Source organism: Vidua macroura, chromosome Z (genome assembly GCF_024509145.1).
Source record: "Vidua macroura isolate BioBank_ID:100142 chromosome Z, ASM2450914v1, whole genome shotgun sequence".
Taxonomy (NCBI): domain Eukaryota; kingdom Metazoa; phylum Chordata; class Aves; order Passeriformes; family Viduidae; genus Vidua; species Vidua macroura.
Window position 1 is genome coordinate 22,763,927 of NC_071611.1, and position 25,561 is coordinate 22,789,487.

General features: G+C 37.0%; 1 protein-coding gene across 17 annotated transcripts in view; it reads right to left on the reverse strand.

Moving 5' to 3' along the window:
- Window positions 1-857: 857 nt before the first annotated feature.
- Window positions 858-25,561, reverse strand: part of JAK2 (Janus kinase 2) — an 88,421-nt gene continuing 63,717 nt past the window's right edge. For 15 of the 17 annotated variants that reach the window (XM_054003585.1, XM_054003595.1, XM_054003583.1 and 12 more), the window contains 12 exons: window positions 24,873-24,960; window positions 22,746-22,873; window positions 21,862-22,000; window positions 20,425-20,576; window positions 19,263-19,413; window positions 18,869-19,005; window positions 17,493-17,682; window positions 16,861-16,985; window positions 11,253-11,425; window positions 10,246-10,363; window positions 6,747-6,860; window positions 858-5,023 (listed from right to left, as the gene is read on the reverse strand). In XM_054003585.1, coding sequence (XP_053859560.1) covers window positions 4,916-5,023; window positions 6,747-6,860; window positions 10,246-10,363; window positions 11,253-11,425; window positions 16,861-16,985; window positions 17,493-17,682; window positions 18,869-19,005; window positions 19,263-19,413; window positions 20,425-20,576; window positions 21,862-22,000; window positions 22,746-22,873; window positions 24,873-24,960 — 1,623 coding nt within the window. In that variant the 3' untranslated portion in view covers window positions 858-4,915. Of the gene's footprint in view, window positions 5,024-6,746; window positions 6,861-10,245; window positions 10,364-11,252; window positions 11,426-13,361; window positions 13,502-14,132; window positions 15,578-16,860; window positions 16,986-17,492; window positions 17,683-18,868; window positions 19,006-19,262; window positions 19,414-20,424; window positions 20,577-21,861; window positions 22,001-22,745; window positions 22,874-24,872; window positions 24,961-25,561 lie in introns of those variants that run through there. The other 2 variants (XM_054003597.1, XM_054003598.1) reach the window with 2 other exon arrangements.

Here is a 25,561-nt window from a genome sequence, read left to right on the forward strand (position 1 = left end):
CAAGAACTTCACTTAGCAATAATAAGTCTATTATTGAATTTAACTAACATGAACAATGAAATAACAATAAGCTAAACAATTACATCAAGAGCACTTGAAAACAGCAGCTATCAAATGTGGATGCTGGATGTGTTTCCTGAGCCACAGCTGGTCAGATCACTTTTCTAACTATCAGGTCACTTTTAGGACTGGCTTCTTCTCAAAAATGCTAATCTATAAACTAAAAAGGTTAATCAACCTTAACATCTAGTCTGCATACAGCAGCTTTCGCATGGGAAGCGTGGCGCTGATACATAAGCTTATGCAGATCCTTTCCTCTGAAAGTACCTCTGAAAAGATCCCAAGCAACATTTAAGATTTAACTTAAGCTTGACTTCAGTCTTCAAAAAATAAGGACCTGCCATAAGGGTCCTTTCACTCTATTCACTTGTGTGCCAGCAATGTCAGCCAAAGACATTGCTGTTTAAAGGAATGTTTTGATAGGAAAAGATTTTGATTGTTCCTAAACATAGGAAGTAATTTCCCTAATTTTTGAAGACCAGAATTACAAACTTGCATCTCTTTAAATACTGAGAACGAAAGGAAGTGTTTCTTCATACCAAATTAATTTGCTTAGTGAAAACCTTCATTTAAAAAGATATTAAAAGCCCTCAGTCTTATTGTTTAGGTAACACCTTCACTTTGGTACATCTAAGTTTCTTCCAAAGGATAAATGCTTAATATGGCTGTTCTAGGAAGGTCAGAAAGTTGTATGTGCTGTGTTCTACCTCATCAAATGGAACAGCTGCCTTCAGCAGTAATTTAAATACCACTAACAAATTTTAGTGTACAAAAGAAAATGTTGTTAGGCATGTATCTTCCATTGTATTCAGTTTATTTTCACTATCCAAAAGCAAAAAGAAACACACAGTTAAGTTTCAGGTATGGATACACAGTTTTCTAAAAATATCCCTTTCATGTTCTCTTCACTGAACCATGTGTTTAAATGTTTACATTTCAATCATAAGTGGCAGGTATCTTTTCCTCCCTGCTCCTTATCATCTAGGGACTTTTTCTACTTTAATATAAAGTACTGTAAATCTCTTATTCAAAAAGAAAAATTCAGAACAAAACTTCTTAGTCAAACACCTTTTCAGAATTGTTGTCTGGCATGGCAAAACATTTAGTAGTTTATTTTGGTATAGTAATTACTGAAATTTTTTCAGCCAGGTTAGGTGTCTGTGAATATTTCAGACTTAAGGCAGACAATACACAGTTTAGAAATATATTAGCACATACTTGTCATGATATGGTATTTTCAGTAGACATCAGGTTTTCATAATTCATTGTGCATTTCACATTCCAGAAAGCTTCTCCCATGCTGAACATCATCCTTCTTCCTTTAGTCTTGTTCTTCTACACCTCTACTTTTGCTCTCAGAACTCTAACCTCTAGGTGTTTGTGATCCTACATTCCTGAAAAGCTTGCTTTCTTTACACAAGAGTTACATCTTAATGCAGTAACATATTTTCCCATACATTTCAGGGCAGCTGGTCAACATCTCAACTAAATGCAACAACTAAAAATTTAATTTTGAGGGAAAAATATAATTCTTACATATATTTTCACAGTTGCATTCATCAGCACATTTAACAACAATTATCTCAACTATGGGAGCTTTTTAAACAGTACTAGGACTTGACAAGAACATGTGTTTCTTTTCCTGAAAATTAATTTCTCCTCTGGCTTACTACATGACTGTTGCAAGTTTGTGGAATACTGTGTGGAATATTTGAAATTTAAAAACTAACTTTGAAACTTAACATATTTATACTGATAGACTACAAACCAATACTACACAACACAATACTTGATTGCAGAGATTCTGTAAGATACATTGTGCACTTATTAAAAAATTCTTTCACTTCCAATATAAGTGCAAAGCAGTAGTTAATATTTTAATTCTACACTGTAGTAGCAGTCATGTATACATAAACCAGCACCTCTTCTATCAACAAAATCAAACAGCATTTGGGTAGCATAATGATTACACTAAAGTATTACAAATGCAATGCCAACCGAAGACATTTTCTAAAACAAAGTACTTAGTCTATTAATACAAATGCCATGTAAAAATATGACATTATCTATGCTACTGTAGATCTGAGAGCTTTCAAAATACAAAATACAGTGGGTTTTGGCGGTGTTGTTTTGGGGTTTTTTTTTAAAGGTTTCACAATTGGCAGTAGCAAATTCAGCAAAATCACTACATTTACATCCTCAACAGCTTTTTGAGAAAGCCACCAGATCTGCTCTGGGACCTAAATATTGACACTGCAGATGACTATACCTCTCCCGAGTCCTAAGCACTACTTGGTCCTATTCTCCCAGCTAAGAACATTAAATCCAAATGCTCAAGCCCTCTACACAGTCCTCTGTTTGTTAAAAAAGACTGCCTCTGACCAACACCACACAATTACACTGCAGTGTAAAGATATGGCTTTCTCTAAAAATGATATAGTATTAAAGTAAAAAAAAAAAAAAAACAACAACAAACCAACAACCCCAAAACAAACAAAAACACTCCACAAGACACTTAAAAATCATCCTTGAATTCACCACTACATTTATGCAATCAAACAGACTATGTAATTAATCAAAATGCAGTAAGAACAAGAAAAAGACCTTTAATTCATTTGAAAAATTAGCAGACTGGAAGATTTCTTCATTGCATTACACAAACTTCCCTGAGATTTTTACATAAATTATGTTTAGTCTACTATGTATTTGAAACCAGTGAGCTACTGAGTGTTATACACTGCAAATGTTACATAATTCCTGCATATGTTATTCAGCTAAAATGCTGTCTTGATACTTTAAAGCTTTATCTCCTTTGTTACAAAAAAACCACAATACACGTAACTGAGACTACAAATGCAAAGACATTTTTTTGCACAAAATTTCAGATCCTCAAAGCAAGGTATAGAAATTGAGAAAACACGTTAAGTTGAACAAACCACTTCAAAGTTCTTTGCAGCTTAAAAACTGACTGTGAAATTGGTTTGAAAAATTATCTATGCAAATGCTTGGTGGCAAGAACACTAACAGAAATAGTTTTAAATGCAATGGGCAGAGAGAAAGTTGATGCTGCTCTCCATATTTAGCACTCTCTCGTACTATAAAATAGTAATTTTGTAGGAGTGATTGTGGGAGAGAAACATCATAGTGGTACAAAATACTGTTATACTGGCACTATATTATACTAAGAAAAGATTTTTTAGGGTTTTTTGTGTGGGTTTTTTTTGTTTTTTTTTTTGGTTTGGTTTGGTTTGGTTTTTTTAGAAGTTGAGGTTCTTAAATTTCTGGTAAAATGGATGTAGTTAACCACAAATATTAAGGAGGCTCCACAGTGAAAGTAACCTCTGTTTCACTCACTGCCACAAATTTTAAAAATGAACACTTCATTTTAAATATAAGTCTGGATGTCAGGTCAGTTTGCCATATCCCCTTAACTGAACTTCTCTCAGCAGAAGTCCAAAACGAACAAACATTATACTTTGCAAACAATAATGCTTAAGTAAAAACAAACAAACAAACAAGATTATTTGAACTAAAAATAAACAAACCCTGCAATTATACTGCTTTGAGATATGAGATTATCCCCAAGTTTTATGCCTCAAGGCAAAACCAAGCACTCTCTTGTCCAAAAAATTTTTGTTACTTATTTCAAAAGCTGAATTATACAGCATTCAGGTAGCTCTGATCTCCTTCCAGTTCTCAGTAACTGGAATCATGTCCTTGCCCTCCGCTGACTGTGGAGCAATTGCACTTGTAACTCCTCCTTCTAAATAGTCTCATGTTGGGTATTACCACAGAAATAAATACGCTTGGGCCACTTCAATACAGAACAGGCTTGAAGTGGTTGTGACTGGCTATATCAGATACTGAGCTCTGTGCTGGAAGGAAGATATTAAGATAATCATCTTAACAGCAAAGTGAGAAATTGTGAAAGTGAGGGAATTTTCTAGATTTTTAATCCTGCTTTGAAAGTTTCAATTCATTCACTTATGACTGCACAAAAACTACAAGGAGGGAAAGAAAAAAAGAGCAGCATTTAAAAGCAGTATACTTAGCTTTTTCTTATTTACACTGAAGACACTGCCTTGTGTAAAATGAATTCATTTCTATGTGTTACCACAGTATCTTCAGAGTAGGAATAAAAGGAAAACATCTTTGCTTTTTCATTTTTAAGTTAAAATTTTTGCGTGGATTACTAAGTTTTCTGTCTCTCCCAATAAAGCACAATTTGCTCCCTTTCCCTCAAATTACTTACAGTACATCACACAGCTACATCTCTTTGGATATACTGCTGGCTGATAACTGATTCAGACAGGCACAGCAAACCACTTCTGTTTTGTTACACAGAGAAGCCAGTTCTGCATCAACAATGAAAAAATCATGAAACTGTATTAACAGACAAAAGTCTTTGTGCAACACACAAAACAAGGTGCCAAGTCACTATATACTCAGTGTAAAAGTATTTCTAGAAGTCTTTTCTGGGCATCTCCACTTTAACATGGAAATACAATGGTTTTTTATCTCTTAGTTTCATCACGTTTTAAGTCACCTCTTTTTTGTACTGCCAAGTAAGGCAAATAATGGTGTTGCTGAATGACCACCCATTATTTAATTTAGAAAAGTAATTTTTTTCCCTATTGAGAATTTCAACATGTTCTCATAGTGACAAATATATCCTGATAAAAAAGCCCTAGCAGGATTCCTCAGTATGAAGATTAAGATAGGGTATTTGCCACAAAGATTTTACTTCCAGCAAAGATGTGTGCACATGTACATATGTCAAATATACACAGCTGACCAAGTTTTTTGTTTTTTTGTTCTGCATTCCAACTCATCCTCTGAAGAAGGGACAGTTTTCTTATCCACCCATGCTTTCCCTTATATGATCCACTCGCTGAGAAAGATCCCGAAAGGTGGGGCGCTGGGCAACATTATTGTTCCAGCATTCTTTCATGATAGCATAAATCTGGAGAAGAAAAAAAAAAAAGAAAATTGGTAGTAGGCAAACAGATACCATACATATTTACTTGAAACTGGACTAAAGAACATCCAGCTTAACTTTATGCTTCCAAATAACAGCTGCAGAGGAGTGTGTCTAAACTCTTGTTATACCCATCAGTTTGATCCCAGTGACAGCAAGAACCTAGGATAGGTGGCTCTGTAAAAGCTCTTATTATAAAAGACAATTTATACAGCTATGAGGAAAAAAAATAGAAACTGTTCCTTATCTTTCAGCAAATTTGAAACACCTGCATTGACCAAGCTGCTTTAGAACTAAGTCTCAAGCAGCTTGTAAACTGCAAGATAAGGTACTGTAAGCTACAGGTATCTGGAAGATTTATTATCTGTGATGACTGGCCTTCCAGGATCAAAAGGGGATGAATACAGTTTCTGACACAGAGACATTTCCATCTTGCTTTGATATCTGGAGAAATGTCAGACACTGAAACCTTTGGGTTAGTTAAAATACAGTTTCAGTAAAACAGATTATTTATTATCTTATACATATGACATTCAGGTTATCTACAGAAGACCAAACCTTTGCAATTCAACAGTTGCTATACTGGTACATAAAGTGCAAGAAAGGTTCTTCAAAGGTTCTTTCTATTCTCTATACATTTTTTCTTCCCCTGTGGCTTCCTGCCTCACTTGTACCATTCCTTCTTTCTCCTCTATTAGACCACTTGACCCTGATGTTTTCTCTTTCATCAGTTTTAAATTGATTATTTCTTGACTTATTGTCAAGTGTGCTTGACTTTAAAGGGATGCAGCAATTAATCTGAGCCGGCAGTTACATATGTAAAAAACAACAACCCATAACTATTTTCCTTCTGGTTTTTTTTACTACTGATTCACCTACACAGCCCAAGCAGGTCAGTTTGACTGAACCAGGCTTTGTGCACCCTGCTCTGAAGAATAGAATACTACAAGGCTTAGGAGTGGTATGAAAGTATTTTTTAAAGTATCTGGTGTATAAGTAAAACCAAAAGAATACTGAATTAATTTAAGTGCTCTGAGGACAGCTTTACAGCTATACTTTAGTATCTACAAAGAACATAAATACAAATCTGAAGACCCTGAACAAAGAAAATCTGATTCATATACTTAACTGTGCCTATAGTCTGCAAGTTGAAAATGCTTGATGGTGAATAATATGCATTATAAACATAAGCCTCCCACACTTGAGAAGGGAACAGTAACAGAAAGGCAATAATCAAGATAAGAAACTCTTTAAATCCTGCAATTAAATGTGAAAAACCTTAGGTGGATATTAAGATTTTTTTGCTGAATATTACAGATTTCAAAAGAATCCAAAGTTCACAGCTTTGAATGAGAATCCCTACTGGGACTTACACGGAGCAAGTTCTATATACTAATCTTGTTGCCTTAATACATCTTTTTGAAATAGAAGTGTGAGTGCCCAAGTACAGCAGTCAGTTATAGCAGTCCCACTTCATATATTTAGCAAGACTACAGTCTGGGCTCCTGAGGCAGTACAAGCTAAAGAATCAGAAAAAAGAGAAAAGATTACACTCATCATGAAACTGATAAAATAACAGCACAGCCATTCCACTTGAATTGATACTTTAGTGGTCCAAGCAGAACAAAGTACAAGTTTTGCATTTACAGGTACCCCCCCTAACTGAGCACCTTTTACACTACAGTAATATTTTAACACAGTACTTCACCTCATCAGGGCATCCATCTGGTCTCGGCAGTCGTCCATTATTCTTCAAAAGCTCTATCAAATGAAATACAATCATCTGCCCTTGTTTATCATTGCCAATCATGCGCATGAATTCCTGAAATAAAAGGCCAATTGTAATATATAATCTTTAGAGGAAAAAAAGATGCTCCAATATTCTTACCAAGCAAAAATTATTTATAAGACTAATAAGAATAAATTGAATAGTACACAACAATGATGAAATTATAAGTTACACATCCAGAGAATATATCAATAATTACAGATTTTTTTTTGTGTGTAAAATGGAATAATGATATGGAATAGATTAAAATGGAATGATACATACACAATTCAAAGCACTAAGTGAAAAATCTTTAAAAATTTTTAAAAATGTTGGTCAACATCTGATGATCTTTAAAAATGTTGGTCATCATCTGATGATTTGGCTACCGTGGATAAAGAGAAGGCTGAGGTTTTCAACTACTTCTATGCCTGAGTCCTCAAAGGCAAGGGCTTCAGGCACACTGCCCAAGTTGAGAAAGGCAGATGGAAGGACTGAGAGAATGAAGACCCTAAGACCACTGTAGGAGAAGTTTATGTTCACGACCATTTAAGGAAATGGAATGTGCAGAAGTCTGTAGGACCTGATGAAATTTATTCAAGGATCCTGAGGGAGCTGGCAGATGAAGTTGTTAAGGTGAAGTTTGTGATGACTGGAAAAAGGGAAAGATAACCCTGATTTTTGAAAAGGGAAAAGTGAAAGACAATGAACTACAATCTAGTCAGTCTCACCTCTGCCAGGCAAGATCATGCAGCCAATTCTCCTACACATCATGCTAAGGCATATAGAAAACAAAGAAGTGAATGAAAACAGACAACATGGCATTACTAAGGGCACAAATTTTTGCCTGAGAAATCTAGTGACTTTCTATGATGGAGCTACCTAGTCTTATGCAAAGTTTGACACTGTCCCACATGACATTCTTGTCTCTAAATGGGAGAGACATGGGTTTGAGGGATGGGGGACTCAGTGGATAGAGAACTGGCTGATAGGCTGTGCTCAGAGTTGTGGTCAATAGCTTGCTGTCCATGGGGAGAGCAGTGAAGGGTGTTGTCCTTGAGGGGTCAGTACCAGGGCCAAAACTGTTCAACACCTCTGTAGGTGACGTGGACAGTGGGACTGAGTGCACCCTCAGCACATTCACTGACCACAGCCTGCGTGGTGCAGCCGACACCCTACAGGGAAGGGATGCCATCCTGAAGGACCTGGACAGGCTTGAGAGGTGGGCCATGCAAACCTCATGACATTCAGCAACGAGAAGCAAAAGGTTCTGCTTATGGGTCATGGCAATCCTGGGCACACCTGTGGGTTGGGAGGGGAAGTGATTGAAAGCAGCCCTGTGGAGAAGGACTTGGGGGTGATGGTTGATGCAAAACTCCACATGACCCAGCCATGGGCACTCACAGCCCAGAAGGCCAAATGTGTCCTGGGCTGCATCCAAAGCAGGGTGGCCAGCAGGGCCAAGCAGAGGATTCTGCCCCTCTGCTCTGCTGAGACCCCACCTGCAGTGCTGCATCAGCTCTGGGGTCCCAGCACAGGAGGAACATGGACCTGTTGGAGCAAGTCCAGGGAAGGGCATGAGGTTGATAACAGGACTGGAGCACTTTTCTTATGAGGACAGACTGAGGAGGTTGGGTCTGTTCTGCCTGGAGAAGAGAAAGTTGTGTAGAGACTTCACAGCAACTTCCAGGATCTGAAGGGGTCCTGGCAGCAAAGGTGGAGACCCTTAATCAGGAACTGCAGTGATAGAACAAGGAGTAATGGGTACAAACCAAAAGGGGAGAAAGAAAGATTGGATATTAGGAAGAAATTCTTTACTGTGAGGGTGGTGAGACACTGGAATGGACTGCCCAGAGAAGATGTGGCTGCCCCTGGGGGTGCTCAAGGCTGGGCTGGACGGGCCTCTGAGCACCCTCATCTAGTGGGAGGTGTCCCTGCCAGGGAGGGAACTGGCAGGGGGGAACTGGGACTAGATGATCTTAAAGGTCCCTTCCAACACATAACATTCTATGCTTCTGTGATTAATTAGTTTTAAAAGGATTAAACTCACAGCTGATTCTACAGAGTTCTCTGCAACATTAAAATAACTTAACGCTTTGAAAAATGCCAAATAGAAAACAGATATTATCATGCTGATGTATAAAAAATGGTTAGCAGGACTAATCAGTAATGACACAGCAGAAAAATTAGTATAATTAAAGTCAGCAAAAATGGCTTAGATAAACCTTGCTGTCCAAAAAACCAAAATAACCCAAAAAGCAGATTAAAACCTCACTCAGACTGCCAGACATCAAAAGTAAATGAGGATGTGTTATCAACTGAAATAAATTTCTAAGTACAACATAAAGGACATTTTTTTCCTCCAGTGCTTCCAAATTTCTTTAATGATCCTTGACATGAAAGTATCAATCACCCATTGGCTGAGCATGCAAATGGCTGGGTTTTAAAAACAATGTATAACTATAAAGGGTACAAGAGTTAAACAGACCACTTTGGTTAAATTTACCATATTACCTTTTCTTGATGCATACCAGTAGGATTCATTGAAAGAATAGTCCACCTGTGCTCCTAACTTACTCTATCACTTCATTTCACAATCCTTCTGAAGAACTCTAGGTGTCTGCAACATTTATGTTCTTATGCTGGAAGAGCTGTCCTGAGTTCTTCCTTGATACCTCTGATAGCTCATTGTATGGACTTACTAAGAGGTCCACTGAGGCCAGAGCAGAGGTATCCTCCAAGGGCATTTTTGCCTATCATCACTATTCAGCTCTCAAAACCACATTTGCCAGGACTGACAGTCTGGCCAAGTAAATACAGAAGCCTGAACTCTCCTCTGTTATGCCCATGGTTATTGCTAGGTGAAAATAAGATCATGTATCTTATTTTCAGTTGGAGAATAACAGTATCTTTCTTCACTCACTATAAACTTGTCTTTAAACACACCTGTCAACAGTCTGCAAAGAGCCACTCCTTTTCTTTCCTGAACTTTGCTAACTTACTAACTTGGGTTCTGCTAACATAAAATACCTTAAGGTCTTATTTAAGTTAACTTAATTTCTATGTATGTGTTTGGCTCAGCCTTAAATTTGGAACAACATTAAAAATAAAGGTAATGCAATGGACTGGTTGCATCTGGGACAACTCTCCACAAAGGATGGGAAAGAACAACCTATAACAAGAGATTTTAAAACCTTTTTCAAACAGAAGTTACAGAGTGGATAAGATATGCACAGATTATGAAGTAATTTTGAGATCTTCTTTCTTTCTTATGGCTTGATACCAGTCCCTTTTATTTACTGCTTCAGACTTGATGCTGTCTCATAAACACTAAGGTATCTCCAGAAAAGGATCAGAAAACATCAAGCTATTAAGGTACATGACAATCTAGAAAATTTAAATAAACAAATTCTCTGAGATTCATTAACTGTATACTTACAGCTGGTGGGCTTTTGCTTTTGTCAATATAGGTGAAGAGCTCATATAAGACTACACCAAAGCTCCACACATCTGAGGCCACAGAAAATTTGCTTTCTGTCAGAGATTCTGGAGCATACCTGCAACACACAGTACAAGTACAATTGCTCTCTGCAACATGTGCCATTTTGAGTTTGAAAACATTTGTTTTAGTAAGACAGATTTCTTTTTCATGAGTAAGTGTTCTTTATTCATTGATATTAGCATGGTCTCATTTCCTTTTGGTACCTTCAATTACTAACTACTCCTTTAATAATAGTTAATTGGTTTTGAAAACCAAATTCACCTTAAACAAATGCAGTTTGTGATAACTATAACCAAGTTTGATTTTTTTTCCAATAAGGTTGTAGATATATTTCTTATTTGAAGTGCAAGAAAACAAGAATTTGATGTGATAAGACCTGCAAAGAAAGACAATATAGCCTTCCATCACTTTCAGTGAACTGTGTTGCAGGCACTTTTGGAACCAAACTGTACATCTCCAATAACATCTACTAAGATGCCATTTTGTATCACTTATTCTTTAGGTAAACAGTGCCTGAGCCAAAATTAAAATACAGACTAAAATCACATGTGTGGAATGGCATTTTCTCTTGGAGTGTATCCAACAGATCTCAGCTGGAAGACATGAATGACCAGTGTTTAGGGAGCTAGAACACCTAAAAATTTGAAAGCATCCAGGCAAATGGGCCATTTTAGACTTCCTTTACCTCTGAAAATGTTTTCTGTTGGATGCTAGAGAAGTATTAAATAAGTATTTTTTGGGATTTTTGTTTTGGGGGTTTTTCTGGGTTTTTTAAAAATATGTTGGAAAGTCCTAAGTGCTTCTCTGTGAAGTGAAATATCATGCAAGTGACTTTCACAATGCTGGAAAACTGGTGCGGAGATTGCAAGTAAGAATTCCACAACATGCTGAAATGGCAAAAACTGAAAACATGCCATGATTCCACATACCAAAAGAAGACTTACCAAAATATAGGACTTTCACCAGGTTCTTTCACTTTGTAGTATTCTTTGTCTTGTGGCAAGACTTTTGTCAATCCAAAATCTCCAATTTTAACTCTGTTCTCATTCTCCACCAAGATATTTCTTGTTGCCAAATCCCGGTGAACATATCTTTTTGTACCCAGATACTCCATGCCCTAGGTATAGAGGTTACAAACAGAACAAGAAAAGAGTTATTTTTACCACTACATAGCTGCACATGCCCTGAGAGGATGAATTAACCTCAAAGTTAAAACCAAAACCAAGTTTGTCTTCTCTGAGGAGTTAATTTTTCCAAGCTCAGGGACTTCACTTTAACTGGCCAGAGACAGACTAAGCACCTGTCAGAGCCAAGTATTTTATTGATTATGTAGCTGGATAAATGCTACTGCTCCTTTCTGTGCCCAAATACAGTTGGCTGGTGATATGCAGAAGGAAAAAATTTGGGCTAAGCTACACAATCCAGAGCACATGAGAAGACTGTCCAACATATCAGTTTCATTTACACTTTTTTCTTCATTTTCTGCATCTGCTTTCCCAATTGCTTTCATGAAAATTTGTATTATGATTCCTTGAATTCCTTGGCAATTCCTGTATTCCCAACTGTGTGCCTTGTATCTCTTTTGTATGGACAATTATTCACCAATAGAGTTCTGCTTATTGTTATATTTCTAGAGATTGCTGTAACAAAACAATGGTCTGAAGCCATGCTGTCTTTTGTTGCTGATGATCCCTTCTTACCAGTGCACCTAATTACTTTCACTAACAATGAAATTTGGAAGAAGCCAGTGTGTGTAGTGGCATTACTAAAACAAAAAAGACTTCCTTAGACAGCAATAAATGGAGGACTGGAAGTGATGCTGCACATTGTCAAGAGATACCCAACTCACACGTGAAAGGAATCACCAAGCAAGCTGTCAGTTTCATAGTTTTATAAGAAAGCATATCACCCTTTTAACACAATGGAAAAGTTAAATTACACAAATAGCACTAGAGATCTCAAAAGTTCTGAAAAGTAACATTATTACTAGTCATGCCAAAAGGCTTATTTCTCTCTCTCTCTATTTTTTTTTTCTTAATGTGAGAAATCTCAGATTTTGGCTACAAAGTACAATCTTTCTTTCAGATTCTAGTACCTCCCATACCATTGGGTGGCATTGCTGTTCTCTCACAGCTCATTCCAAAACTGTTCAAAAATGCCCCATACCTCATTGCCAGCTTATTCACTGCCATAAATATCAAAGCTAACTTCTTCAAAGTGAGGCTTCCATATTTCTGGTACAACTACCCTATGAAAAATGCTACAGCTTTTTCTTACTACAATGTACTATTCTAAAAACAGCCATAAAGTTGGATAGTAACTTTTCTGTTAGCCTGGAAAACACCTAAGACAGATCTTTAATTGAAATCATGCAAATTCTAAGTGGGTATCACAATCCTGTGGCACTAGTCTAACAACAGAGTTTAAATGTAATTTTAAATGTTTCTGTCTTTAAAACTGGGTTCACCAGCAAGGACACCTGAAACACTTCAAACATTAAGAGAAGGAAAACCTTTCCCAATATAGTAGTAGCAAGGAACCAAAACACAGTAAACAACCAAACACATTCATCTTAACCTTCAGGTAATGAGTGTGCCTTCATTTCTCTCATACACTTCAGAGGAGAACAGCAAGGCAGAGGTAGAAAGGTTTGTGATCAAAACCCCCCAAGATTACAGACTGACAGAAATGCAAAGCAGAAAGATGAGATGTGAGATGCTGAAAGAGCAAACACTGCAAGAAAAGCAAAATCAGCTGAAAGTGTAACATGGTCAGCTAAACGAAGAAAAAGCATTCAGGTTCCATTTTCACAATATCAGGTACTTGCTATGTTTATAATTACGTTGTTTTAGAGTATCAGAATGCCAGAGATTAGAGAAATCTTAAAGCAATCGATATAACCTCTACTTTGCAGATCGTACAGCAACAACACTACAAAGCAAGGCACGTACATGGTAACGCTTAGATTTTGCTTTTCTTAGAAGTGAAGACATTTCTTTAAGAGCAAGTTCTGTGCAGATTTCCCACATTTTCATAATGTTTGTCCCCATGGTTTGTCATTACCAAAGCAGGATGTTTTCCCACTTTAGTATCTGCAGGATGCATATTTTAGCTCCCTTTCTCTTGGCTGGTGCTTGGTACTTAGGAAGGAATCATCTCATCTGCTATTTTGATTTCTCACCCTCCTAAAGACCTGTAATATATTCAAAGTTCTTTTATGTATGTGTATGCACACACACACTAAGGTCCTTTTTTCTTTGTAGTTTCTGAATACAGCTCTTTTCTCCAAGATTTCTACCATATTTGCACAGCCACCAAAGGTCAAAATCCACCTTCCAGTCCTCCCAATGGATACCTCAGACCAGGATCCTTAGACATGTTGCCACTCTTATTTCACCAGGCTTTGAATGAAAGCCTGAGGACTTCTACATGCTTCGCAATTTCTTATGAGTTCACAAGGCCAGCACCTTGAGGTCACAGGCTGAGATGGACACAGAATAAAACAGCTAAGTGTCTGCAGCCTTTTTGTGCTCAAAAATCCATGTTGCATCTTACTTCTATGAAAGATTTGGTCACTGCCCTCATAGAGGGTGCTGCGTTTTAAGACTCTTCCAGGTCGCTGCTTGAACAAAGATTTTTTTATAGTGACTTACCAGCATAACAACAGTAATTTTGTTGCAGAAATAAGTATGAGATAATTTCTTAGGCTGTTACAGGAGAATGACTTCTTGTTTTGGAGAAACAGATCAGAGAGATCTTCAACCCTCTGAAGTGGGTGGTCACCTGTTCAATCCTTTCTCTCTGTGAAAAGACTGACACTTGCCATAGACTTGCTAACTTCTTTGTTTTCCCACATTTGACACTGCTTGCCCATCAACGAGCTTCTCCTGGAGACCACCCACATTACTGTGCTTCAGTGAAGCACATGAATAGGTGAGATAAGTTGTTAAAGGTGCATCATTCCTCATGCATACAAGAGGTTCAGCAGCTAAAAGGTTAGTCCAGTTTCAAGTAGGGAACTAGCAAGCTCTTTACATCATAAGAAAGTCTGAATGTCAGGAGAAGGTCTTGGCTCTGGCAGAGATTCTCCCCTATTTTCAGACCTTTTCTGTAGATATTGCAGAAGCCAAGTCTTAGGATCTTAAGGTGGCAGGGCACAATTACCAGACATACGAATATGTGTGGACAACATACCCTAAGAACACCCTCATCCATCTTAGTGTGATGAGGAAGCTGACAGAAGAGCTCGCCAAGCCACTCTCCATCATCTGGCATAAGTCCTGGCTCACTGGGGATGTCCCAGATGACTGAAAGTTGTCTAGTATGACACCAATCCACAAAAAGGGCCAGAAGAAGGATTTGGTAAACTACAGGGCAGTCAGCCTCAGCTCGGTGCTTGGCAAGGTTATGGAACAGATCATCTTGAGTGCCATCACATGGCACCTACAGGATGGCCAAGGGCTCAGACCCAGCCAGCATGGATTTAGGAGGTGCAGGTCCTGATCTCCTTTTATGACCAGGTGACCTGCCTGGTGGATGCAGGAAAGGCTGTGGATGTTGTCTATTTGGACTTCAGCAAGGCCTTTGACACTGTCTCCCACAGCACACTCCTGGAAAAGCTGGCAGCCCACAGCTTGGACAGGAGCACTCTTTGCTGGGTTAGGAACTGGCTGGATGGCCAGGCTCAGAGGGTGGTGGTGAATGGTGCTGCATCCAGCTGGGGCCAGTCACCAGTGGTGTCCCCCAGGAATTTGTGTTGGGCCCAGTCCTGTTTAATGCCTTCACTGATGATCTGGATGAGGGGATCCTCAGTAAATTCATGGACAGCACTAGGTAGGGTGGTAGTGTTGATCTGCTGGAGTATAGCAGGGCTCTGCAGACGGACGTGGACAGACTGGATCAATGGGCCGAATCCAGCGATATGAGGTTTAACAAGACCAAGTGCCAGGTCTTGCACTTTGGCCACAACATCCCCAGGCAGAGCTCCAGGCTGGGGACACAGTGGCTGGACAGTGGCCAAGCAGAAAGGAACCGGGGGATACAGACTGACAGCAGCTGAACATGAGCCAGCAGTGCCCAGGTGACCAAGAAGGCCAATGGCATCCTGGCCTGTACCAGCAATAGTGTGGCCAGCAGGAGCAGGGCAGGGATTGTTCCCCTGTACTCAGCACTGGTGAGGCTGCACCTCAAATCCTGTATCCAGGTCTTGGGCCCTCAGTTTAGGAAGGGCATTGAAGTGCTGGAGCATGTCCAGAGAAGGTCAACAGGGCTGTGGGAGCACAAGTGAGAAGCAGTTGAGGGAGCTGAAGTTGTTTAGCCTGGAGAAAAGGAGGCTCAGGGGGCACCTCATCCCTCTCTACAACTCCCTAAAAGGAGGCTGTAGCCAGATGAGGGTTGAGCTCTTTTCCCAGGCAACCAGCAATAGGACCAGAGGACATAGCTGCACCAGGGAAGGTTTAAGTTGCACATTAAGAAGAAATTGTTCACAGAAAGGGTGATTGGGAATTGGAATGGGTTGTTCAGGAATGTGGGGGAGTCACTGTCCATGAAAGTGTTTAAGGAAAAACTGGATGTGGCACTCAGTGCCATGGCCTCGTTGACCAGATGGTGTTCATTCATAGGTTGGACTCAATGATCTCAAATGTCTTTTCCAGCCTTGTTGATTTTGTGATTATGTAATCCTATGTAACCTACTGTTTCCATGTCTTTGATGTAGGTATTGGGAAAAGAAATTTAAAAATATTTCTGGTACATGCCTTGAGGGGGTGTGGTTATATTTTTTATTTTTGTCTCTCTCCCCCTCACTTCCATTTTTATTTCTTTTCCTAAATATGCAATCTCAGGTAAAATATAAAAATAATAATATTAAATAATATGTAAATCTCAGGTGAGATTTAATATTAATAATATGAAATCTCAGGTGTCTCTAGTTTCTAATATCCAAAGCGTAATTACAGAATACAACTAGGGAAGGCATAAGCCCTCTTTATAAGGAAAATGAGATATAATAAGAAAGATCAGATGTTTGTACCACTTTTCAGGATTTTATAAATGATGTTTGGTACCAAGTAATATATTACAGGTTTGGGTACTTCTAAGACCTCTATTTCTGCATACAAAAGTCATGTATCTTTGCTCTTATAGTTTAAAGTAAATTGTTTAAACATACACATGTTATTATGGTGTTTTTATAGCTGAATGTCAAATTTCTGAAAATTCCATCATAGAATGTCATGAACACACTGCCTGAGTGAGTGTATTAACTCCTACAATACTTCATGTCAGGTCACCTTAGGGAGAAAAGAGAGTATATTCTGCCTCAGTCAGCAGATAGACCAGTCTCAGCATCCTGTATTAAGATACCCAGAAGTTTTTCCAGGTCTTGACTACATGAAAATATTGCTACTTTTTCGTAGGGTTATGTGGTGCTAGCAGACCAACAGCATTATAGAAGATACCCCAAAATAACCATTTACTGTTGGTTTGAGACAAACGGGATGAAAAATGAGACAAAACTTCATTGAAATATGTATATAATTTGAAATGTCTTACCTTGCATATCTGAGATGCATACAGTAAAAGCTTCTTGTGGTCCAGCCTCTCCTTGTGTTTCTGCAGATAATCTCGTAAACTTCCATATGGTAAGTATTCCATAATTAATCTTAGATTCCTACGTCCTTTTACAGCAATAACAAAAAATGCAAATGTAATTATTTCTGTAATTTTCCAAAGATGAGTTCTTTAATATAAGTATTTTAATACCTCTACCAGTAGCCATAATACAAAATGGACTTAATACAAAAATATTAATTTATGATATACATCACTATGCAATTTTTCATATACTAATTGACTGCATTTCCTCAGAAAATGCCACTTATTGAAACACAACAATGATGTGGATATGCTTGAAAAATTAATATATCACTAATCCACATCATCTCATCAATACTTCAGCTACTATTGCTAAGGCAAAGTAGAAGTCTGTATATTTGTGTTGTCAAGATGAAACTCAAAATGATAAGTGACATCAACTTGTTACGAATGTTACCATCTTTCAAAAAACTTCCTTTGTTTTGTACTCTCTCCGTCCTGGTAAATTTACAAGTCAGTGACCATCATCAACACTTACCTCTCTGAATTTCTTAGTATGCATGTTTAGGTGTATTCAATATAGCACATACCTGCACTGTAGCATACTCCTTTGTATTTAACGATGTTATCATGCTGCAGTGATTTAAGTATTTCAATTTCTCTTTCAAAGTCCCTAAGGTGCTCTTCTGTGCTATGTTGCAGCTTTTTCACAGCAACCACCTCCCCAGTATTATCCTGCAGCGGGTCATACCGGCACATCTCAACACTGCCAAAGTTTCCCTAGGTCACAAATAGAAACACTTGGGAATTAAAAACAAGTCCACATCCTTCGCCCTTTGTGTTTCCTAGCGTACGTGTTTGTTCATGTAGAGTGTAGTTTTTGTTCAGTGATCACAGTACTAAGGATTAAAGTGATGTGATTAATTATTTAAGTGAAAGGCCACAAAATTTCCCTGAGAGAAAAAGTGCAGGACTGAGGATAACAGTTGCAAAAGGAACATATTCCATGAAAGGAAGCAAACAGAACAGGAAATGAGGACAAGGAAAGAGGGTGATGTCCATCTATTTTCTCTCCTTTCACAAATTTCCACTTCCACTGGCATAATCCATTTCTTGCACTTTCATAAATCCCTTTGTCTTACTTCTTAATTCTGCTCTGTTTCTTTTTGGCTCCTCTCTAATTTGTTTCAATGTTCTGGCTTTGTCTCTTCATTTATATTATCTTTTGTCTTCCTTTATGCAGCTATCACCTACCACTCTGTTGTTCTCCCTATGCTATGCTATCACAGTCAACAACCAACTATCTGCAAACACATACTTCTGCTACTTCACATTCAGGCTGCTTCAGTACTTGAAGCCAAAAGAATACTCTTAAAAACCAAATAAAACAGCAAAGAACCATTCTAGAAAAATAGTACTTGGTGAAGATCTGTCACCTGTACTTGGTCATCTGTCTAGGTCTGCTTTCACACACCCAGGCTGCAATGACTTGCAAAACTAGTAACCAAATACTGATTTCTAAAACCAAAATGTTCGAGGCCTACATGTATCTTGAATACATATATCTTCCTTTCGAATTTAGTGGCTGTATATTCAGATTTCTCACAATATGCATGCACAAAAACCCCAGTCATACTAGTTCTGCACAAGACTGCTCCAGAGTGTTGTTAACTGAATATCAAGCGTATGTGTGTATCTATCTATCTAAAGTTTATGTCAGGCAGCTCTGCATTCCTTAAAAGTACTTAGCCTTTTGGTGTGACTGGATTCATTGTGGAGGTTAGCTAATTTTCTTCTAAGAATACTGTGAAAGTGAAAAAAATATCTAGATGCACGTGTTGATCAGATATGACTGAAATTAGTAACTTCTAAAACAGAAGTTTCACTGTAAATAACGTATATGGGGTCATCAAAGGATAACTGATCACCATAGTTATTTCTTATTCAGAATTTTGAAACATTTTACCTTGCCAAGTTGCTGTAAAAACTTAAGATGTCTTTCTTCAAATTGTGTTGGGTCCCGATCTTCAAAAGCGCCAGAAAATCCAAGTGCTCCAATTCTCATATTTGGCAACATATCACTTTCTGTCAATAGCTCATAATCTGAGAGGTAGAAGGAAGAAAGGGAACAGAAGAAGGCACAGAGTAGTGAACAAGAAAAGGAAGAACCTTATTACAATCATGGCATTTTCTACTTTTGTTTGGCATACTTCAAGCTCAGGAGAATATTGACAGCCACCTTTATTTCTATAAAGTAATTTGCAGTCAAATACAATGATGTATTTCAAAAAACATACTAAAAAGGAAGTGAACCAATAGGACTCAGGATTCTTTTTGATCCTGTTGTATTGCAAACTCACCTGGAGTGAACAAACTGTTCAAATCACGTATAATTGCTCTAAAAGAAGGCCTGAAATCTGGCTCATAATCCATGCAGTTGTTTATGAGGTTTGCAAGTTCTGTCCAGTTGGGGGCAGGAAGCTGGTGCCTATCTTCATAAAACTGTAGTTTCTGGAATTAAACAGGTAAGTCATTTTACATTTTACAACCATGAAGAGTTGCAGAAGCCTTAACATTCTCCCCGGAGTAGCCAAAAATTACAGCTCGAAACCTAGACTTGATATCTCACCAAATGTCCATCTCACAGATTTTCATCTAAAACAAGGCTGGTATAATTTAGAGTGATCAGTTCAGAAATTTCCAGCCAATTACTGAAGAAGATAAGAGGATAGAGAAAGATGAGAAACAGTGTCTCCTTTATTGGCAATTTCATAAATCTTCAGCTGTATAGGTCCAGTAGAAAATTCTACTGCCTGAAATCACAACTGTGAAAAGCTTTGTGAGTATTAGGAAGGAATGTAGGGCAACTTCTGAAATACTTAGGTTTCTATAAGTTAGGTCTAGGTGAACCTTGGATATATTTGTAAGAGCTGATTAAAATACCTGAAAAATCAAATCAGGCTTTATGGGAAGGTTACAGTACCTTTACAAAAATAATACTACCAGTACTTTTGTGGCATAGTGAAGTATTCTTTTTACTCCCAACTAAAGAAGCAAATACATATAAATTAAAATTTTTATGGAATATGTTTCTCCTCCATCTCCTGCCCTTACCTGAGATAAAAGTTAACATTACTGGTTTAGCTAAAATAGAAGAATTGTTGCAACACACAAAGTACTACTGTATTTAAGATGTTCAATTACAAGAATACTAATTAAAATCCATGCACACTGTTAGGAATACTTTTTGTTTAAAGTGATACACTGCTGCAACAAAGCAACAAAAATATGAACTAGATAATAATGGCAATTCTGTACTTTGTCCCCCTAAAAATCAAAATAAACAACAAAAAAACAAACTTCGAATTATCTCTTCTGGTTATTACCTACAAGCAAGTATGTCTTTTTCCTACAGCAGTCATAGGCCACATCATGTTACATGCTGATGTGGTTACAACAGCAGATGTTCTAAATTAGAAGTGTTCAAAGAACTGCTATGACTGCAGATCCAGTAATACTTACTCTTGAAGAATCTAGTGCACTCAGGGGTTTGTCTCCTCCACTGCAGATTTCCCACAAAGTGGTACCAAAACTCCATTTGTCTGTAGCTAGGCTTAGTTGTTTGGGATTCTCAATACATTCAGGAGGAACCCAGGGTATTCTCTCCAGAAGAACTGGTGTAATCACACCAAGGAAACTTGTTAAGATGAATAACAATACCAGAAAATTCCCTAACATATTTGATTTGGTAAAAATTACTTTAATATAAACAGGTATTTCATTACAATGTACTAATAATACTTTTCCAAGTATTTGTTCCCACCAAGAAAATAAAATTATAGAATATGGGCAAAAAATCAAATAATATTTGTGAATCCGAGAGGAGGTCCATTCGTTTTGTTGTAAAATAAGCCTAAAGATATAAAATTGCCTTAATATCATTTCCATGTTTTTTCTGTGATTTCTCTATTTCCCCCAATATTACCAGGACTCAATAGCTATCACAAAGAACCAAGACATTAAAGAATAAAAAGTACTTTGCTAGTGATTGGCATATTATGGCACAGCAAAAGGCACCACGAAAAGCAATTTTAAACTATGTAAATTTTAACTATGTGATTTTATTATTGCTACTGACTGTAGTAACAAGTTAAAACATGGGATTGTACTGATTTGGATTTAGAGCTCCTTAAAATGAGATCTCATAAGAATAATGTAAGCTTCACACTAAAACAAGGAGAATTTAAATAGTTTACTGGCAAATAATGACACTGCAGTGTGTATAGGCTGTGTGTATAGGCTTCTTTAGACATTGATAAAAAGTACCAAGTAAGAAGTGTTTTTATTAAGATGAAAGACTATAAAAGGACTAGTAAGGTTAATTCTATTCATTAGCATAACAACCTTGCACACATTTTCCATTTAGTTAATTTTGCTGTTCATAAAGCATTGGAACAGTCTTAAAAGTGGATGATAACTCAGTATTTTTAACATCAAATGGCTCTAGGTATTCACCAAGAAATGCACTGAAGATGCTTTTTAACTGCCAGTCAGCATTTGGTTTCAGTTCTGAAAGTTCTTGCAAGCTATAAAAGACTTGATCAATTACAAGACGCTAAATTCAGCAGCTACCTGCAAATGTAATAGACTATACTGTATATTTACAATATAATATAACAATAGTACTACCAATGAAAAAGGGTTGAAAATGAGAACAGCAGGGAAAAAATTCACACAATGGAGAATTGTGGCTTTATTTCCTGTAGTTATTTGCTAATTTAAAAGAGACACTCAAAACTGCTTGGCTAGGACCGTTGAGACAATTATAAAATGACACACAGATCAAGGAACTTACTATAACAGAATTAGGTTACATGGTGGTCAAAAAAAAAAAACCCACCCTCAAACTTATTTTTCATTTCAGAAGCACTGAACAAGAAAGTTGATGCAAAGACTTACTATCTCTTGGCAAAACTGTAATACTGATGCCAGGATCACTCAGCTTTATAAAGGGGAGGTTTCCAGACTTCCTGTCTTCCTCTCTGATAAGCAAGATGTTTTTTGCACAGACATTCCCATGAACAAGGCCTTTATCCTCCTATAACCAGAAATGCATCTTTTACAAACTGACCAAAAAAGTCTTACTGTTGAAGAGGTATTTTAAAACAAATACTGTACAGCATGAGGGAAACATCAGCAAATAAAATAATGATTACAGATTAAGTTGATCAAACTTCAGGTACTCCATCAGTTTCTCTCAAACTTACAGTTTTCAGCCAATTTTTCTTATTTACCTGAAGTCTGAAACAATTTGACACTTTTTAACTCAGAAGAATACTCATCCATCCACTTAAAATTAATGTAAGATTATTTAAATTCCATTAAAGGAAAGACTTATCTAGTCACATATCCTGTCTTGAATAATGGCCTTTATATTTAGCTGGAAAGATTGTAAGGTTGAGACCTAATGCCCAAGCAGAATGCACTAGAAGAATGAACAGTACAGTGTTTTCCTCTCCCAGTGGTTAAGTATTAACACTACAGGAAGTAGTTTATTTTCAGCATCATGAGCTGAGGTGGGAAGCCCAGAACGGACTGATTTGTGGGGGTGGTGGGGGGGAAAGCATTGCTGCAAAAGTGTTTATATTTCATGCTGAAACATAAAGCATTAAAAAATAATGGATACAAAGTCTGTCTCTGGGTATCTACTAAATAGCTGGTATATGGCCAACCCATTATCAAAACCCTCCAGAGTTTCAGGAATTCAGGTAATAGCTCAGCCTTTCTACACACATGAGTCAGAATCACTTGAATTCTGCCATTAACAAAACTGAACCACTTACCAGAAAATGCATGGCTAATGCCAACTGTTTGGCTACTTCCAGCTTCCACAAAATATTGATATTATTTTTGTTCTTTTTCAAATATGTGTCCAAGGATCCAAATTTTACATATTCTTGTACAAGGATGTCTGATTCATAATGATAAAAAGAGTAACAATTAAAACCAACAACAAATAGTAAAATTTCAGGACAGATTAATGACTTTAGTACTACTCTTTTTTTCATACCTTGTTGGTGATCTAACTATAAATTTCAACTTCTGTGGTATCTGAGTACTGCCACACATACTCTATGTTCTTTATACTTCTTCAGAGTGTGGAAGTTCACCTAATTTCTTCTCAAATACATAGTTAATAGATTTAATCTTTTAGGGTTAATTGTTTAGATTTAATCTTTTACAGATTAGGTAAAATCCAGTGAGGCTCTTTTCATCCTTATCTGAAAGGCACAATAATATAACTGCTGATGAAGCATAGTAGTGTACAGCACTATCAATGTGGTGAGTTGAGTAACATTCAAGTCATTCACTTCATAGTTGTTTACCATTTATATTCTTACTGGAAAAGGCAATGCTTCATCGACAAAGACACTTTGCTTGAAAACAGAGAAGTATTTGCCCTAAAATTGTGTATATGTGTATGACATATGCCTTCTGCAGCCATCTAGCAAAAAACTCCATAAACAAGAACTGCTGTCTTCATCACTTTCAACACAGCGATTTCAAATCAAATGACTGAACCCTTGCCCTCAAGCTGCAACATGTTCACATTGAAACTACTAGTACTATATCTGGCTGTAACAAATAAACAGATTTTTTTAACAAATTCATTTTAGAGACAGCAAATACTTTTTTTTTTGCAATTATGTGAAACAATTTTTATCGAATTTGTACACAAGTGCGTAAAAAACAGAATCAGTAAGAGCTGCTCTTCCTATTTCTTAGTAACTGCCTCTCCTTAAATTGTAGTAAGTCTCTTGCCTTCAGAAAGAGAATAATTTCTAGAGGACAGATATGACCTGAAGGCGAAAGAAGTAACCATATACCTCTTGCAACAATTTCTTTTCAATTATAAACATGATCTGTTTGTGGTACAATGAATAAAATACAGAAAACTCCATGTGGTTTTTTGGCAGAAGTTCTGGCACAAATTCTTGGCCAATTATAATGCTGTGCCTTTTCTAGCCTTCTGTGAGAGATAACTTCTGATTACAGAGGTAAATTCTGATTACTGAATTCACTGTCTCTTTTGGAAATTCTTTCTCTCTAATGAAGGTAACCACCTACATAATATGCTCATACAATTATAAAATGCTTCCTTTCATAAAAATTTCTGATCACAGGAAAAAAATGGGTTTTGGACAAACTGATACTTCAGCCTAAAGATGGAATGAAGAAGAAAAACTGTCAAAGTGAGATCCAGCAGTCATATTTGAAGACACATTAGCATATGACAAGCATCCAAAATTAAGATTTAATTTCAAGATGGTATAAATGTAATTCAAGTGTTCTTAAAAAAATCTTATTAATACATAGTCACAAAGCCGTAAGACATTCAACTTTTGCAGACAATGTAAAGGTTTTACTGCTGCTAAAATTTTGTAGTGTGTTTGTTGAATTACCAGGACCTCGTATTTTCAGAATGGGATCTTTAAACTAAATTTCCCAAAGTTATATTTGTGCTCATGAAAACAGCACATGTGGAAAAGGGAGGCAATGTCTATTTCTAATCACAGTAAATGAAGATTTTTCTGGGCAGCACAGTACCTCCTTTTCTAGCTAACCACACAATGCAAGGCTGCAATTTTTCTGGCACTTCAAAAGCTCATTCCAGAGGTGTGGCAAAACTGATCTCAGATAGAACAGACATGACTGAGTCATCTACAAAGCTTACCATTCACACTGACTTTATTTAAACAATTTTTCCCTTTTCTTTGTTTTTACTATTAACTAGCTTTCAGATACCAAGGCTACTACTGCTGCAGCATGAACATGTGTTAGCTGTTCAGCTGGTGTTGAACTTCTGTTGTTTTGTTTGTTTTTTCCCTGGTTTTACCCAAAACCAATGTAAAACTCTAATACAGACATATAAAAACTGGTAAAAACAGAAATTTTTAATTTCTACTTACTCTCTTCTCCACAAACACAGACTCCATAATTTAACACCAAATGTTTGTAAGAAAGCTGGCTCATCATACTTGCTGCTTCAAAAAAGGACTTTTTGGAAGGAGAGGGAAAGATCGACAAAGAAAATATATCAGTAAAAACAAAGCCTCAAAGTTCTAATAATTTACTAAAATCGTTTTAAAAAATTATTTCAACTATCTCTTTGCAAAGACCCTATGTAACATATTTTGTATTGTTTGCTGTTGGTTTGTGTTTGGCAACTGTTTCTTTTTTGGTTGGCTTTTGCTTCAGTTTTTTTGTTGTGGAGGTTTTTTCCAAATTTTCTTTTTCTGAATAACTGGTAGTACACATTCCAGATAGGTTAATAACTTCTTTTTCTCTGCCAGCAAGTATATCTCAACATTTTTAAAATAATCTTTTTTTTTTCAGTTTCAATTACCTAGGTAAATCAAAAGCAAATTCATCATACACTATTCACTTTCTAATTTATTCTGACATAATGCACTGTTCAGTTTCCAATTTATCTCTTTCTAGCACATTATTAAAAGACAAAAATTTTTATATAATTCATCCACTATTGCAAGACCTTTTCCAACTTTGTCAGGAAAGTTCCAAATTATTTTATTGCTTTCTTTATTTTTTTATTATGTTCAGTGGCATCTCCATCTACCCTTGCTTGTGTACTGATTGT